This window comes from Antrostomus carolinensis, unplaced genomic scaffold, assembly GCF_000700745.2.
Source record: "Antrostomus carolinensis isolate BGI_N321 unplaced genomic scaffold, ASM70074v2 scaffold7703, whole genome shotgun sequence".
Classification (NCBI taxonomy): Eukaryota; Metazoa; Chordata; class Aves; order Caprimulgiformes; family Caprimulgidae; genus Antrostomus; species Antrostomus carolinensis.
The window spans coordinates 18,950-35,933 of record NW_010307187.1 but is presented as its reverse complement, the minus strand read 5'-3'; the positions used below and the strand labels follow the sequence as shown (position 1 = coordinate 35,933).

General features: G+C 36.3%; 1 protein-coding gene across 1 annotated transcript in view; it reads left to right on the top strand.

Annotated features, from left to right (window-relative positions):
- Positions 1-6,895: 6,895 nt before the first annotated feature.
- CCSER2 (coiled-coil serine rich protein 2) overlaps positions 6,896-16,984 on the top strand; it is a gene marked incomplete at its 3' end in the record, with an annotated part of 27,659 nt that continues 17,570 nt past the window's right edge. The window contains exons 1-2 of the mRNA XM_010165335.1: positions 6,896-8,362; positions 9,284-9,486. Coding sequence (XP_010163637.1) covers positions 6,928-8,362; positions 9,284-9,486 — 1,638 coding nt within the window. The remainder of the gene's footprint in view (positions 8,363-9,283; positions 9,487-16,984) is intronic.

Genomic DNA, 16,984 nt, shown 5'->3' with positions numbered 1-16,984 from the left:
ATTTCACATCTCATTTATGAATGAACTATGATAACCTGTATTAACATTTAAGAGGAATGTGAAAGTGCACTATTTCAAGTCTATTTCTTCCTTTTTACAGGCCCATAAATGTCCCTACCCCCAAGTATCTTCCATGTTCTTTTCTTTGTCCTGAAGCTGTTCCCTTGCTGCAGCTGGCTAAGCATCTGGACTTTGACTGTCTGCCTTATTATTCATGTTGTAAGAATGCCAAAAATCAGGGCAAATTTACCTATTTGAGAAACCTTAGCAAAGGTCTTACTTTGAGTTAAAATTTGTATGACATTTGTTTCAATAAAATCCTAAAGGTTTTATGATAACTCAAATCCTGTTTTGTTTCAACCTTTTGGTAAGGTTTGATGTAAAAATTTGAAGTTTAAAATGCATTGTCTCTATTTTAGTAATCTCCAAAGCACAAGCAGGCAAACTGTTACAAAGCATACATTTCTGGGCAGATAGCACTTAGCCCCCTTTTTTTTTTTTTTTTCCTTCCTTGGGGTGCCTGATATTCAATGAAAATAGCATTAAAGGCAGAGTGAATTGAAAGTGTAGCCCTAAGGGATGTAAATGGATTTCTGGAAGTTTTCTGGTAGCTTTGTTCTACAAAATAGAGCTGCTTTTCCCTATTTCTTTTTCTCCTGTAAGTGCTTATGTCTTCTTGCCTTACAAAGCATTAAGAAACTGTATTCTGATGAATAACTACAATGCTTTTAAAGATTGCAAGGAATGTCTTATCTTCCTTTTGCTATATTGACTAAAGATGCTGTTCATTGTTAGAAATACAGAAGCCACAATATCTTCAGGATGTCTTTCTTGTTCTCTCCTCCTTTTATCTCTATTCATCATCATGTTCTGCTTATATTCCTTGACCTAGTCCATTCTGACATAAAACTCAGCACAGCAGCAGCTTGGATAAATGGTTTGCTTGGTGTTTGATAGATCAAACTTTACAAGTGGGTAGAACATCAGCATACCTAAGTGTGAGGGAGGAAGAATACAGAAGGACTTACCTCTGAGCTCTCTGAGATCTGGGAACAGAATCTTACAACTTCAAACACAGAATAACAAAATGATTTCAGAGAAATGGAACAATAAGCACTAAGTGTCTTGGAATTTCTTGCCATACTTTATGACTGCGATACCTTCAAAAGGCAGTGTCAGAGATGCTAGTATTAATCCCTGTGCAGTTTGGATGTAGTAAAGGGAGAGACTCTAAAGTTCCTGGATGCCTTCATGAAGCATTGGGAATTGATTCAAGAACAGAGATGTTTCAGAGACGCTGAAGTCGGGAGAAGGAAGGAAGGTTTAGAGGATTTTATTGCAGAGCTAATAAATTTTATTGGATCTTGGTGTTGAGAGAAGGCTTCTTTGATTGAGCTGTACCTAGTCTGTGCAGGATAAATAACACAAAAGAGTATGGGACAGTTGTAAGTACTCAGAATTTGGAGCCATCAGAATTTCTAGTTGTATTCTGATTCAGTTTAATTCATACAACATGCACAATTTCCTCAGCATTCACCATCTGTAATTCCTATGGGCTTGTCCTGCTCAGAGCGGGTGTTTGCTAGCTACATCTCCTGCCAGTTTCTTTCACTCTGTTAAGTTCCCTTAGTCCCCTTAAAGCTGAGAAGTGACTTGCAGCCATGCTACCCGTCCTGCAGTGTTCCTGAGTACTTGCTAAAGCAGCCTTTTGCTGCATCTGTTGCAGGGGCTTCCCTGATTTTTCGCTTATGTCATTCAGTACCTCCCTATGCTGGTGGAAATAAGACATTTTCACATAACTGCTGTAATGCATTTTTTTAATTCTGTTTTTAAGAAAATTAGATGTTATGCTTAAGTTTCACTATGTGTTAGTGGTGAAAAGATCTGCATTCTGTATGTCCTCAAGAGAACAATAAATAAATAAATAGTGGCTGTGGTGCTAAGTCCGAGTTGTACAGAGGCTGTTTTTATAAGCCACACACAGTGGACAGAGTTGAAATACGTGTGCGCTTCAATTCACAAAGGCCCTGTGGTCTATCTAGATTCAGCAGGTGGTAATTAAAAGTAAACTTCAGTTTTTTTTCAAACTGGCAAGTTTGTATCTTTTTTTTTGTGTGTGGACGGCATCTTAGTTATGATGAAAATCCATGGGAAGTTAGGAGCTGCTGTCTTGAAGCATGTCCATAGCACCTTGAAGAGCTGGTCCTGTGTCTCAGGTTTCAGCAAGGCTCTCCTTTTAGAAGTATGGTGCAGAAAACAGGTTATAATTGTTACTTCAGGTAGTAAGATTGTGCCTGCCTCAAGCCACCCATTCACTGCCTGCTGTTTGCTCTTCAGTTCCTAAGGATATGCTTCACTCATTTTCTGTACTGCTTGGGCAGCAGTTAACAGTTGTTTCCTCTGCCCTAATGTAATGCTGTGGCCAAGTAAGCTTTTCACTAGAGGAGATAATTTAGGTTACTTTAGGAGGAATCTTCTCACCTTTCTGTCCATGCTGTTTGTATACTAGAAACATGCTTTTGTTTTCTAGGAGAAAGAATAAAGGTCCCTGGAAATTTTAGCACTATAGAGTTGGTAATATAAATATGCATGAATATTGGTAAACTACTGCTTCAGATCACCTACCACTGAGAAACAGGTAGAATTAGACAGTATCTTAATTCTTAGGTCTTCTACAGAAGGCATATAATAGTATATGCCATAATATAATGGCTTGGCAAACGTGGTTATTAAACTTCATTTACTTCAGTAACATGCAGCACATGATGGCAGAAATATGAATAATTAATTCACAGAGCCTCATAGCAGGTGTTCTGTCAGTTTGCCCACACTAAATACCAAAAAAATTGACTGATGAATAATTGGCATTTGCTGATATATGGACACTGACGGACATAATGTGTCTGGGTAGGTAAGGGAGCTTGTGTACTGCTGTAGCTGCCAACTTCTTGCAGACCTACAGGAAAGTACCATTTTTGTTATACAGAAGCAGTGAGAAGGTGCTGACTGTCTTGGTTTTCCAGCACACTCCTGTTACACAAACTTAGGTTTATCTCTACCTCAAGAAAAAAATTCTTCACACTGGGAAGGAAGTTGTTCTGAAAGTTAGCTACTCAGTATTTCTGTTTCTTATGTAGGTGGTCTTAAAATTGAGAAGAAAAAAGAAACATACATCTGGAACTGTTGGCATAGCAATAGTTCTGCAGAATTGCTCTGGTCTGTCACCAGTCTGTCAGATATGTTTCATCTGGCAGCTGTTTTTCCCACGCTGCTGTGGCAATAGGAGGAGAATTTGGTCCCACTCATAGTAATCTGTTTGGAACTTGAAAATCCTGTTAGCTCTGATGGTGTGGATCGTAGGGATCGCAATATTTTGAAGGTGCCCAAACATTGAAATGTATGAGCCTTAAACTGTCTTCTGCTGTAATAATCATTCCACAACATGTAAGGTGGAGTCTTAGGTATGGGTACCCAAACTTTGCTGAGAAGCTAATATAGAAGAAACTGTCTTCTGGTGTTACTGAAACAGACTGTGAATGAAGTAAAAGTGTATGTTGTGTTTAGTAGTTGAAAGTAACATTGGAGGATCTTGTCAAGGTGTAAATAATCCTATACAGAAAGCACAAAGGAAAGTGAGAATGAATATCCTTTTCCTTATCACCAGGATCTTGAATATCCTTGAAGGTAAGGATGTAGCAGCTTTTCAGTTAATTCAGATTATACTTCAGAGAGGGTTTGTAAGTTTTAATTCCTTTTCCCTGGATCATTATGTAAGACTAGGCTCTTTATAATTAGCTTAATTCCCGATTAGGCTTGTGTGCACTAGATAAAGTATTTCCCAAGGCAAAGCATACAAGGCTAGTTTGCCCAAATGTCTGTTTTAAAAAAAATCCATAGATTGCAGAAGTCTAAAAATACTTTGAATTTCTTTATAACACAGCGGATTATGACCTAAATTATATTGAGTCTGAGTTTCATGTGATGCAGAAATCATACTATAACTTAAAAGTACTAAAGGAATTTCATTTTTAAGGTAGTTTCTAATAGTAAATATATGTCAAGATTTAAGAGAACTTCATGAGAAAATTTTCCATTTTCTGGGAAAAGTAAAGTAACATCTGCCAAACACTTAAGATTTTTTGGGGTTTTTTTTTGACAGCATTGTATTTCAAGCAGACAAATGCAACCTTAAATTGAAAATGTAACACGGTAGTTATGTAGCTAACAAAACACATGCAAGTATCGCTTGTAGGCAGTCTTTTAATTTAATTATCTGAACTGTTTTAAGCAATTGGTACAGTTTTCTTAAAGATAAAATATTATCTTTCCATAATTAAGGGTAAATGAGCAAGCACCCTTCCTAGAGAACCAAAAGGCCTTCTTTTCAAGTTTAATTTGCAGCACTTGGTGGAGGATTAAAGTAATCTCATTAAATGGCCTCATTTAAATTTTGCAGTCACCTAAGAGATGGTAGACAGATGTGAAAAGGGAATTAGCCATAAAGCATGAAAGTTAAATTAGCAGCTTTCTAATTTAACTTTTTTAATTTGGAAGATTTCTTTACGAGACTTGAGCTTCATTGTTCAAGTTGGGATATCTTTTGATGGATCTGCAGTGTGATGCTTGCTGTCAATTAATGCATCGTGATGTTAAAGACCCATTTTCTATGCATGGAGTTTTTCTTAAAGTATTTTATTGCCTTTACTGTGTATTTTTGGCATAAAGTAATTATCTTTGAGGTTGATATTTGATATTAAAGCATGTTGATTTTTTCATTTGCAACGTGTACAGGTACACTGTAGGCAAGTTTTTTTATGGGTACAGATACATAAATGAGATGCTGTGAATGCTTTTCTTAGTAGATGATGTTGGTCATAGTGTTTTTGAGATAAGTCTAACATTAGACACTTAAATCCACATACAGGCATGCATTATGCATAACAAGTTAAATGCTTTGCTGTTGCTGGGGAGAGATACTGCGTCCTGCTTTGTACACCTAGGCGAGGGCTATATCCCTAGTGTCCCAGAATTCACTTTATACTTGAAAACTCTGGATTTGTGTGTTTCTAAATAGAAGTGCACTCTAACATTTGTAGGATGTGGATTCTGTTATTTTCACTAGGTTAAGAGCCCCTAAAAAACCATGTCTCTGATTACATTTCTCTTTGTATCTTTTTAATGTAGATCTGCTTCCAGAAGTACAGCTCTGGGGCATCCTATTAATTTACAAAATCCTATGGGTACTTTAGTTTGTGTGTATTTAATGCTGCTTTGATTTTATCTTGTGTTTCTTAGTGAGGTCTTGCAACTTGGGGAGTGGCTCACTTTAAGGTAATACAGGATATTTCCTGTATCTTGAATAAGTATAATATTACTTGCTGTGTATTGATTCTCATCATGATTGACGTGGTTTAAAAGTTTCCATGTGTTTTTTCAGTGCTGCCAGCTATGTGTAGGTCTGTGTAAAGAGAAACACAGATAATAGTTTCAGGGAATAACATATGAACAACAGAAATTCTGTGTCTTGATGCCGTTGTAAGACCAGCAGGTAGAACTGACAGAAGTGTAAAATTCAGACTAGCAAAAGCAAGATATCATTTTACGACTGTCTTGAAAAAACCCCAGAAACTTTGTCTTGCAAATACAGAATTTAATACTAGAGTAAACTTTGTCATAAGATGCAACACTGAAACTTGGAGACTTCTCAAGGCCTCATTGTCTGAACTGCAAGTCTTTAATAATAGCATTTAGACATGTTGTTCATGTTGTGTAGCCAGGAAAAACAACAGACTAAATGCTGTACAAAAGGTGGATGAGTGTGAAAGAAACAAAAAGCTGTATATCAAAGCAAGGAGATCAGAATTCTCAAGGCAGAAATTTTTGAGGCAAAAGTATGTTTGTAAATCAGATATGGCTTTATAAAATGTGTAATATAAAATAGACCACAATGACATGACTATACGTTGAGATACAATGAATCTTTATTAAAGACTGTAGTGGAGTCACCTTTACTGCAAATCAGGTGAAGGAGGCCAAAATTCACGATACAAGGGAATGCATGAATGCTATAATAATCTTTTTATCTCATACTTTTGTAGCTAGGATTATATGTTCATGTATTGCTGCACAGAAGTAAAACTTTTGAATTCACTTACTAACAGTGACCTAATGCAACTGTTGTCCTGTACCTCAAATTTTGTACGTGAATAAGACGATGACAAAGATAGACTACAGTTTCAGTACAGAGGAAAAAAACCAGCTAGGAACTTTAATCCTGAGTTGGGGATATCAATAAGGTCTGGGGAAAAAAAAATGCTGTGGTGAAGGTGGATGATGATTCATTATTTTGTATCTCATAACACAGACGTGGGGGAAACTAAAAAAAAAAAAAGCTTTTAGTCAGATTTTACATTATAGTTTTTGCAGTTTTACACTGCTGACCACAGGCTTGTGCTGTGTTCAATTACTGGGATTTTTTTAAAATATAAAGTCTTAGGGATGTAATTTAATAATTGTAATTCAGTTGAAAAATTCAGTTTGCTGCTCAAAATAAGTAAGTGGAAAAATCCTCAGGCCTTTTTTAAGCTTATTTTATAGATTACAAAAGAAAGAAAGAAAGAAAAAAACAAAAACAAACCCAAAACAGACAACAAACCCAGAAGAGTTTATCTAGAGGATTAAAACTGGGGGAATGAGGTGTGACCTGAATAACATATTACTGCCAAATAACTGCTGGTGACAGGTATTTCTGTGGAGCTCACAAAATTTGTGTGAGTTACTTTGCATTATCATGATATAGTTAGGCACAGGAATGTAATAAACATAGATGCAATTATGTTGATTAATGTGTGGTTGATGCATATCTAATATATTCTTTCTTTTCCTTAGATTCAAGCACCCTATAAGGACCAATGTACCCAATAGCTCATGGAAGAAAAAAATCAAATCAGGACATCGTTGGTTTCCAGGTTACCAAAATACGGAACGAAAAATTTAGGAAGTGTCTTGCAACCTGTGACAAATGGGACGGCTGTTAGCTTAGCAGGGAGTAATGATGGCAAAAATTTTGGCAAGCACAATGGCACCGTTCGCATGTCTTCCTTTGCTTTCAACTGGAAAAAATCAAATAAATATCAACTTAATGATCAAAATGGGAGAGAGACCAACTCTAAACATAACTCTAATGAAAAATTAATTGATTCTGAGAACTCTTCTCAATCTCAAGGAGCACTGGGTAATGATGTGCTCAGGGTGGGTTTGAACAGCACTACTTCAGTTGCATCAAAAGCAGCAAAGCAAACCAATATGTTTGTATCTTCGACTGAGGAATTAAACCCAAAGTCTTTTCCTGGACTCCCTAGTTCAGCAAAATTTGCCAAAGGTACCCTGTCAGGAAGGACCTCATATTCTGGACTCAGTGCTCCAAAGTCACATTTAAATGGATTTTATGGAAATAGGCCAGTGGTAGGTTTGCAGAGACCTAGAGCTAATTCCAGTGCCACAAGGACAAGTTCAGGAGAAAGCTTGGCACAATCTGCAGACAGTAGCAAGGCTTTTTCCTGTGAAAAAATGGTAAGATCACAAAGTTTTTCACATTCCATTCAGAGTTCTTTCCTTCCCACTGCGTCTTTAACCAGGTCACATTCCTTTAATAAAGCTGTGGATCTTACAAGGCCTTATAGTCAAAATGTAGCTGCCAGGACATCTCAGAGGTCGACTTTGTTGTCTAGAAATGCACGTCAGTTGGATGTACCCAATGGAAATGAACCGATGAAGTATGGATTTACCAGGCCCTACTCTGGTATGTCAGCTCCTTCTTCAAAGAAGCCCCCACTGTCAAATGGATCTGGGTCAGCACCTTCTTTTGGATACAGATTAAGTCGTCCTTCTCTGCTGAAGCCTACCAGGCAGCGATTTGCTGGAAATATCGTTGTGGATGGCAGCAAAAGTACAACTCCTGACACATGCATCATGGAGAACTCTGAAATTTCAACAAATATTAATAGAGCAATTGAGAAAAACAGTATTAGAGAGAGCAATGCTCAAAGAACAGAATCTGATGAAGGTCTGCATGAAAGTGTGGGAAAACATGGGTCAAAAGTCATGTGTATGAGTGATGATGGAGATGAAATATCTATATCTTCTTTGTCATCCTCTGAAAAAAATGATTTGAGTGAAGACTTCAGTGATGATTTCATAGATATAGAAGACCCAAACAGAACTATCCAAATACAGCAAAAGGAAACCTGTCTTCAAGAGTTAGAGCATGGGAGCATAACGTCCATCGAGCCGTTCACTTCTCTCAAGGAAAGTGGAGGATCTTGCTGTAATGCTGATGACTGGCTTGATATAAACATGTCTGGTAAATACTTTGTTCTGTTTGAAATTTTAGCTACTAAATCAAGATTCTGTAACTGTAACTAAAGTTGTTTTATAGAATTACCCATTGCTTGTGAATTGTTTCAGAGTGGAACTTGGCTCTATGCTGTCCTGTTTATTTTCTTAGAGTGCTTTTTCTGCATGATAGTTGTCTTGCCCAGGCATGACTTTAAAGAACTCTTTTTCTTTGGGTTAGGAATGAACGATACCTCCTTTAACCACGCGTGTCGTAGGGTTGTGGGATTCCTCATATCCTTGCTTTGTCATGAAGTTCTCTAGGCTGCTGATCTTTTAAGAAAATTTTTACCCAACAACCCGCCCCAACCCCCACTGCCTCTGTGGCACAGAACAGTGGTAACCACTCCTAAGTAGTAGGAATAAGTGTAGGGTGTCTAATTAAATCAGGTAAATTATAAATATGAATGTCACTGTTCTTTTGTTTTTACAGAGGCATGCTATATTAATTCATTAAAAATTAGTGGAAGAGACAGAAGATGTTTTTAAAAGCCATGTTTTCAAGTCTCTGATGGGCTTCTTGTAGTACATGCTTTTTTGAGACAAGTTACAGTTGAAAGATTGGATCCAATGGATCTGATTTTGGACCCACCTTTTAATATGTTAAAAAGATACAGAATTCTAGAAAGTAACTTTCATGGTGAGTGAATTATTGCAGTATAAAAGGCTAGCAAAGATGTAGTTTGGAAGGATACTTAGTTGTAGGTCCCAAACCAGCTTGAGCTTTTTTCCTCTCTAGCATGAGTGAACAATACTGGAGAATGCTTTCAGATATTTCCGTTACAGTACAGTTTCAAAAAAGTTAATGCACCAATAATACACATCTTAATTTTTATTTTTGGCATATTGGGTTGTTTTTGGAATCTTGACTATTCCTGTTTTCTTTAAGCAGTGGATGACAACAGTGAAAGCACAAAGCATACTTCCGAGAATGTGATTTCTCCAGAGATGAATTACAGAGCTGGGTCTTCTTTTGAGCTTTCTCCATCTGACAGCTCTGATGGCACATATATGTGGGATGAAGAAGGGTTGGAACCTATTGGAAGTGTCCATCCGTGTGGAAGTTATGAATCTTCAGAAATGAACAGCATAGTATGTATTTATATGCATAACTTGCATAATTATAGAGTGAGTTTATTGCTCATTAAGTATATTTTAAAAACAGAATTAATGTATTTTTTACTTGATAATTATTTCCTTTTTTGTCAGTAGTTGATGGCTTTTTGAAACTGGTTGTTTAGGAGCTCCTGTTTCTGGAGAGGTGACCTTGACGAGGCTGTTTGCATACTTTTTTTTTTTCATTATTCTCAAGTTAGGGCAGAACAAGTCCTTCCTATGCAATCTCATGGTAGTGCTCACAAGGAATAAAGGAATTAATTTCTGCAAACGATATGTTAAACTTCTACTAATCTCTAAACCTGGGAGTGAAGAAGCAAGAAAATAGCCATTGCCCGTCTGACTTCTTCCATTGTGTTGTTTCTATACTGTTTATGTGTAGGACCCTTTTGAACTAGATTTTATTTTGATTTCTCAGTTTGTTCAAGCATAGAATCTTTAAGGTAGATACCTGACTGTAGCAGGACTCTTTGTATGTCTCAAATGTGATACACAAGGTGCATGACAACCTTTTTCTTATTGCTAAACTTATAACTGATCTGCAGGAAACATTCAATCTAAAGAATGGGTGGAGAGTTGTTGCAGTGCTGTGATCCTGCAGCTGAGTTCAGAGAAGCCAACCTTGGGATTTTGGTGGGCTTGAGGAAAATACTGTCTGTCCTTCATCCCTTTTCACTGTTCCCACTCATTTTTGTGAAGTCTTTTGAATAAAGCAACGCAGATTTTATTAACATGACACTAATAATCAGAACTTCTAACAAAAAGGATTTGGTATAATCAATGTGTCATGCTTCATATGTTTAGGGTATGCTAGATACTGTGTCATCACTGCTAATTTAGTAATGTAGATACCAGTTTTGGACTTGGACAGGGTTTGTGGCACCTATTCAGACTTTGATTTGTAATTTTGTTAGGGTTGTCTGCTCTAGCCCAAGAGGAGAACAGTAGAGATATCTCCTGAAAATTTGGTATAGCTGTGTGATTATATTTTTGTCTGCAACTACATACAAATTCCTGGTCCGTTTTCAGCTGCTTGTGGTATTGTTTGCTTTGTCTTAAATTATGATGTTGTGATATAGTGCTTAAGAGGTTAGAAATAGTTTTTGTGGTAATTGTGGCCAGCTTGGAAAAGAAGTTTGAAACTTTTCCAGTATGAGCTTTGTAGTTTTATTGATGTTTATAGGGGATGAAAGAGTTTAATATAGACCACTGCAAAAACAAACACCCTTTTCCTCAGACACATGCATGCCCATGCCAGGAAAAAAAAATAATTTTTTGAACTTTATCCTTTGTAAATTTTATATATAGATATTTTTGATACATGCAATTTGATTTATCAAACAAATGAAAGACATTACTTCCCCATGCTTTTGGATGATGTATCAAGGTTTTTGATACATGTGACCTCTATGCATTAATTTGTGCATGTGTGTGGATTGATAATCAGTGTTCTGATTGACAGAAACTGTTGTAAACCTTGTGGAGCAGAGGTATATTAGAAGCTTTTGATATTTGTTCACTACTTTGGTTAATTTCTTCCTTTACTGAAAGTAAACAGCTTTTAGAAGGACTTAAAAATGGAAGAATGAACTTACTAGGTTTTGAGGAAGTGGAGAAAAGAGGAGGTTGTAAGTAACACTTACTGTTGAATGTAGAAAGTCGTGTGTGTTTTCCACCCATTTTGATTTTTATCCTGTTAATGCTATTCTAGAATTACAGTGCTTACTGTTCTGTGAATTTTTATCTTAAATGAGAGAAATATCAATAATACAACTTTGATTTTTACAAGGCTGAAATGTGTTTTCAGTCAGCTTGCTTTTTGAGGGGAGGTTTTAGCTGTGAAATGTTTGTTGACTTGCCTCTTAGTGGTGTGTTGTTTTTATTTTACCTCTGTGCTTGTTGTTTTTGGTAGAAAGCATGATATATTTGATGTCTTTAGCCTAAACATTAAACACTGATTGTTTCTAATCTGAAGGTGAAGAAGAATTTCTGATACAGTTTTTCATTATTTCTGAAGAATTATGTTCTTGTTAGTCTTTTAAGTTGTATCATCCTTGATATAAACCTTAATATTAAATGCTTTTCCTGAACTTTTCTATTGATGGCAGTGTAGGTCTTACCGGGTAGTCGTAGATTAGAAGTGTTTTGATCATCTTTGAAAAGGCAACTTTTGCAGAGGGGATTTAAATTTAGGCTTCTGGATCGGCAACCAGAATTGGGAGACAATGGAAGGAGATTGCTGGCTACTGAATCATTTTGTTCCTTTCTGTGGGAGGAAAAAAGCAGATATCTTTGCTAGTCTCAGTAAAGCTTGGTTTAAAGGACATGGGGGTGGGAGGAAATTGTCCTCTTCTAGGACAACCGTTGTGTTCTTCACTAACTGAGCCAACAGCTATGGTGAAAATGTGCAATCCACTTGTTGGAGGTTTAAAACTTAGACAAATCGAAATAACCTCTCATAAGACAATGCTGGGGGATTTACAGGTAAGTCGGACTTTTTTTTTTTTTTTGAGACCTTGTCAGGGTGCAAATGTTTTTATTCTCTCATTATATAACAGGAAAGAATTTATTCCACTATCCCTACTTTTGTTTCATTTCCAGTTTTGAAGGTAACAAGTCAATTAATTAACATTCTAAGAAATGAACTCCCTTCAAGTCTTTAAGCATTAATTTCATTGGTATTCTTTGTACTCCTTTCAACAATAGATCTTTACTGTTAAACACCAAATCAGCAGTGCTATTTCTGCTCAGTTCTGTGTGAGAAGACTGGTGCTTAGCAGAGCAGTAGTGATGGCTCTGTAAATTAGCAACATAGACAATCTTTGCCTATATGTATTCTCGTTTAACTTTCAGCTGTACTGTTTGCTCATGTTGTGTGTTTCCTGCTGTAATACCTAGATGCTTTGCTGTTTCATGGCAGAAAGGTGCTCAACAATGGGAGGTACATTTTGTTTTTTTTAATACAGGCTTTCATCAATTCTGTTGCTAGCTAGATCTAGGTCAGGGACCAAGTTAAGGGTTATAGTTAAAATATCTCTTCATTTCACTGCTTCTGAGTGAGTAGTTATAAATGAAGCTTAGATTACAATTATTTAAAAACAAAAAAGCCTTGCAAGAAAAATTAAGAGCTAGATTACAAAAAGAAAGGAAAAAACTTCCAATAAACCTTAATGTGGATCTAACGCTTACTGTGTCTAGGTTTGAATTATGCTCCTGATTGTAATGTAACTGTCTTTTTTTAAAGAAAAAAATTTACAGAGACAAGCTGAAACCAAGACTTTTAAGATTTCTTAATTTCTGTAGATGAATTCTGTTTCATTGGAGGGAGAGATTGTATTAGTATTTTCCATGTTTGTGCCTATTCAGTTAGTAGCTGAGAGGGTTAGCATTCCCTCAGTAGAAGTCTGATAGTTGCACATCTGAAGGGCTGAATGTCTGATTTCCACAATGATATTTGAAGTAGCTGCTTAGGAATGAAGTAATTTTACTTCAGAGTGCAGGAAACATTCTTCCCCCCCCCGCCTTATTTCTTGGAATGAGAACTTGGACTACAGTCAAGTGTATCAACCTTGCTACGCTTTTTGTTTTCATTAATTTTTGTCTGGAAATACTGTTCAATGTACATACAAGCCCTGTAGCCTAAACCATGTGTCCTAACTGGAGTCTCATTGCCCCTTTGCTTAACTGATAACGAACTGATTCTTTTGCTGTAGCAAGGTTTGAGCTGTTTTGATTTCTCCTGTCCACTGTATTAAGTAGACACTTGAGAAATGTAAGAGTGAAGCTTTGAATTTTTTTTTTGAAAGTTAAAGTTCTTATTTACATTAAGAATAGGATAGATAATGCCGTTGTTACTATGGGGAGTGTTCTGAGATAATGTGCTTTTTTTAAAGACACTATGATATTTTAGTGCATAAGAGTCTGTAAGAAGTAAAAATTCAAACTGAAAGTATTCCAGTAATTTTTTTTTTTTTTTTTCCTTCTAAAGCAATTTCATTTGGGCAAATAGGTTTAGACAGGAAACATCTATGAGTGTTTTCTCAGGTCATATCCAGACCCTATCTTAGGAAAAAGACAAAAGAGATCAAGTCCTCTGAGCCCTTTTGTACTGTAGGCTCTAGTAACAGTATGAAGGTTTGTGCTACATTAATCTTTAATGCAGTAAATAAAGCCAATTTTTGGCTTTTGAGTGAACATCAGTGTAATTACAAGGATATAAGATTATGGAATAAAAACTGAAAACTAGCTTGAAAAAACAGATGGGTTTTAGCTGCTTTGCTGAGAATTTTAATTGTTCATGGAATGAAATCTGGATTTCTTTGGAATGAATCTGTTTTGTCACTTATTGATATGTGGCCAGAATTTTAGCTGGAGTTTGAATTAGTTACATTTTTTTCTTCTTCCTAGGTAATTTTTGCAGTCTCATGAGATTTCTTTTTTGTTGTGTTATATTTTTTTCCCTTTGTGATTGAAACTTGGGAAAAGGCGATTCTGAATTAGTCTTTGAGACTGAGCAAAATGCCTTCTCTTTCTAGAGGTATAGGTACTCATAGAATCATAGACTGGGTTGAAGGAACCTTAAAGATCATCCAGTTCCAACCCCCCTGCCATCAGCAGGGACACCTTCCACTAGACCAGGTTGCTCAAAGCCTCATCCAGCCTGGCCTTGAACACTTCCAGGGAGGGGGCATCCACAGCTTCTCTGGGCAACCTGTTCCAGTGTCTGACCACCCTCACAGTGGAGAATTTCTTCCTAATATCTAATCTAAACCTCCCCTCTTTCAGTTTAAAGCCATTTCCCCTTGTTCTGTCATTAACTGCCCTTGTAAAAAGTCCCTCCCCAGCCTTCCTGTAGCCCCTTCAGGAACTGGAAGGCTGCTAGAAGGGCTCCCCAGAACCTTCTCTTTTCCAGGCTGAACAACCCCAACTTTCTCAGCCTGTCCCCTTAGGAGAGGTGCTCCAGCCCTCATATCATCAAATATAAAATACTCAATGTGTGCTGCCTCTTACACAACAGACACTGAGAGGGGAGGAACTGGGACTTGCCCTTCCCTTGTAATATATTCAGCTTCTTAGAGAAAAAGAAAATAACCTTGCTAAAATAGCATTGTTTAGTTCAATCACTAATTTCTTACAGTAGTTTAGTTATTTATGAGTAATTTAGTGTTAATTACCTTCATTTTTTAATAATTCCCTTTTCAAAATGACTTTATAGTAAGCTTTAAATTGCCAGTTTGATTTCTCAGAGTAATTTATGTGAGTTCAGACTTATAATGTGTGTGCTTCTAATACATTTACTTCTGCAGAGTAAAGTGTTCTAGGCATTGTCTTCTACCCATCTTCCTTTCTTTAGCTGTAAATTCTCTTCAGCAGGTTAATGCCAAAGCCATAGTTCTTGTTCTGTTGAGAAGCTGGGCTTTTGAAATTTTGAACAGTTTTGGCACAGCTGTAATAAAAGTACAAGTGCAAGTAAGCTTAAGATAGTGTAAAAGTATGGAATAGAACAGCTCTTCAAATATGTAAGCATTACTTTTAAGGTAGTATTTGGGAGACTTTTATGAAGTGTGAATCCCTTAGAGGCTACCATTTGAGATAAGATAAATCTCTCGCCTAGTGTGGGGTTTTTTTGATGGAACTATGTAATACTATGATAGAGTGCTACAATTACTGTGGAAACAGTACGATGATAATTCCAAACAGATAAATATTGAGTCTCCATGCTGTGCTAGCAGCACTATGTAACAGCCATTGGAAGCATTTTCAACACAAAATCTTTCTGAATTAAAAGCAACTTTATGATTTGAGCACAATTTAAGTAGTATTCTGAAAATGGGTTGCATTCTTATGAAATTTTTCATAAGAAACAGTGTTGATTTGAGGCATTCAGTACAGAGTATTCGGAAGATCTTTTGCTTCATTTTCATCCATTTAACGGGATGCAGTGAAACTAAGTATGTATCTTTCTCTCAACGCAGAGATTTCTTTTTTTTTTGATAAAATTTCCTAAAAACAGCAGCCTTTAAATGAGCCCTTCAGGTGCGAACTAGCTACAAGAAGCACACATAAAATCAGTTTCCATCTTATGAGATAGTTGAAATTTGGGTTTTTTTTTTCTGCTTTTCATGTTGCAGGTGAAGTGTCTTAAGATTTTAGGATGCTGAAGGTAAATATAAAAGAAAACTTAAAAAAAACCCCGCTGTGATGTAAAATGTACATTTTCATAAAAAAGACTATATATGCATATGACTTTATTACTGAAACAAAGACTCTTAAATTTATTTAGATTTTCATGGTATCTTTACATAGGCCATTACTGAAATCCCTAGATTTCTAACATCCAAGGCTTTTTTCTTTGGTATTTTTGTATTTGCTTTTCTGTCTGCAAGTTGATATTGAAATCCTTCATTAGCAGAGATGTTCCAGTCAGGAAAGACTTGCACACCATTCAGCTCTTTTTTTTCTCCAGTAAGAGACAGAATCAACAGAGTATTTTTGTTCACAGATCAATCGATGTACTTTCTATTAGTATAGAAAATAGTTCAATGATTTATGAGTAAAGAGATCCCAACTGCTGATCTGCCACACTTTGTGACCTTGTTTGAGTCTTATGGAGTTTGTCTTACTTGTCTATCTTTAGAATGATGGATGAATTAAAAATAAATAGTAATACTTAGTGTTACCATCAGTATTTATTACATTATTGATATATTTGTATCTTGTGCTGAAATTTAGATGCTTTAAGAGGAAGGATTTCTTATGGTTTATTCCCAGTGTATCATAGCTCTGATTTAAGCAGAGCAGAAATGTGCTGACATAACTTCTTCCCAAACCCTGTCCTGTCTCTTTCCCACAAATGTGTGGTGTCTGTCTTCAAAGCACATCTTCCTTTATTTGTTTTCACACATTGTATGCTCTCTATGCTTTTGTTTGTCTGATGTGTGATAGAGGAAGTGTAGGTGACCTAGCTTTCTTTTTTAATGGAAGGAAACAATGGGTAAAGTTAGAACATCAAAAATGTCATGCTACTTTGTTAGATATTGGCAGTGGTGTTGATTGAAACTTATAATTCAGAGTTCATTTCAGAAGAGTATTTAATGATCTTTTCCCTAAGAAAGCACATACTGCTGTTCTTCAAAGGTTAAATGAGTAAATTTTCATATGTGTGAGTACATGGGAGTTGCCTGTTACGTTTCTGAATCAGCACTGCTTTTGTGGACGCTATTATTTTTTCATTGGCAGTTCTGCTCTTTATCCAGATTGTGCCTGAGATTTTCTGAAACAGATGAAAATCTTTGTCTCAAAAATCTTCATGTGGTTCAGCAAAGACCTTACTCAAAGCAAGGACAGCATTGTAAATTTTCATATGTGTGAGTACATGGGAGTTACCTGTTACGTTTCTGAAGCAGCACTGCTTTTGTGGACGCTATTATTTTATAAACCTTACTTTCATTGGCAGGTCTGCTCTTTATCCAGA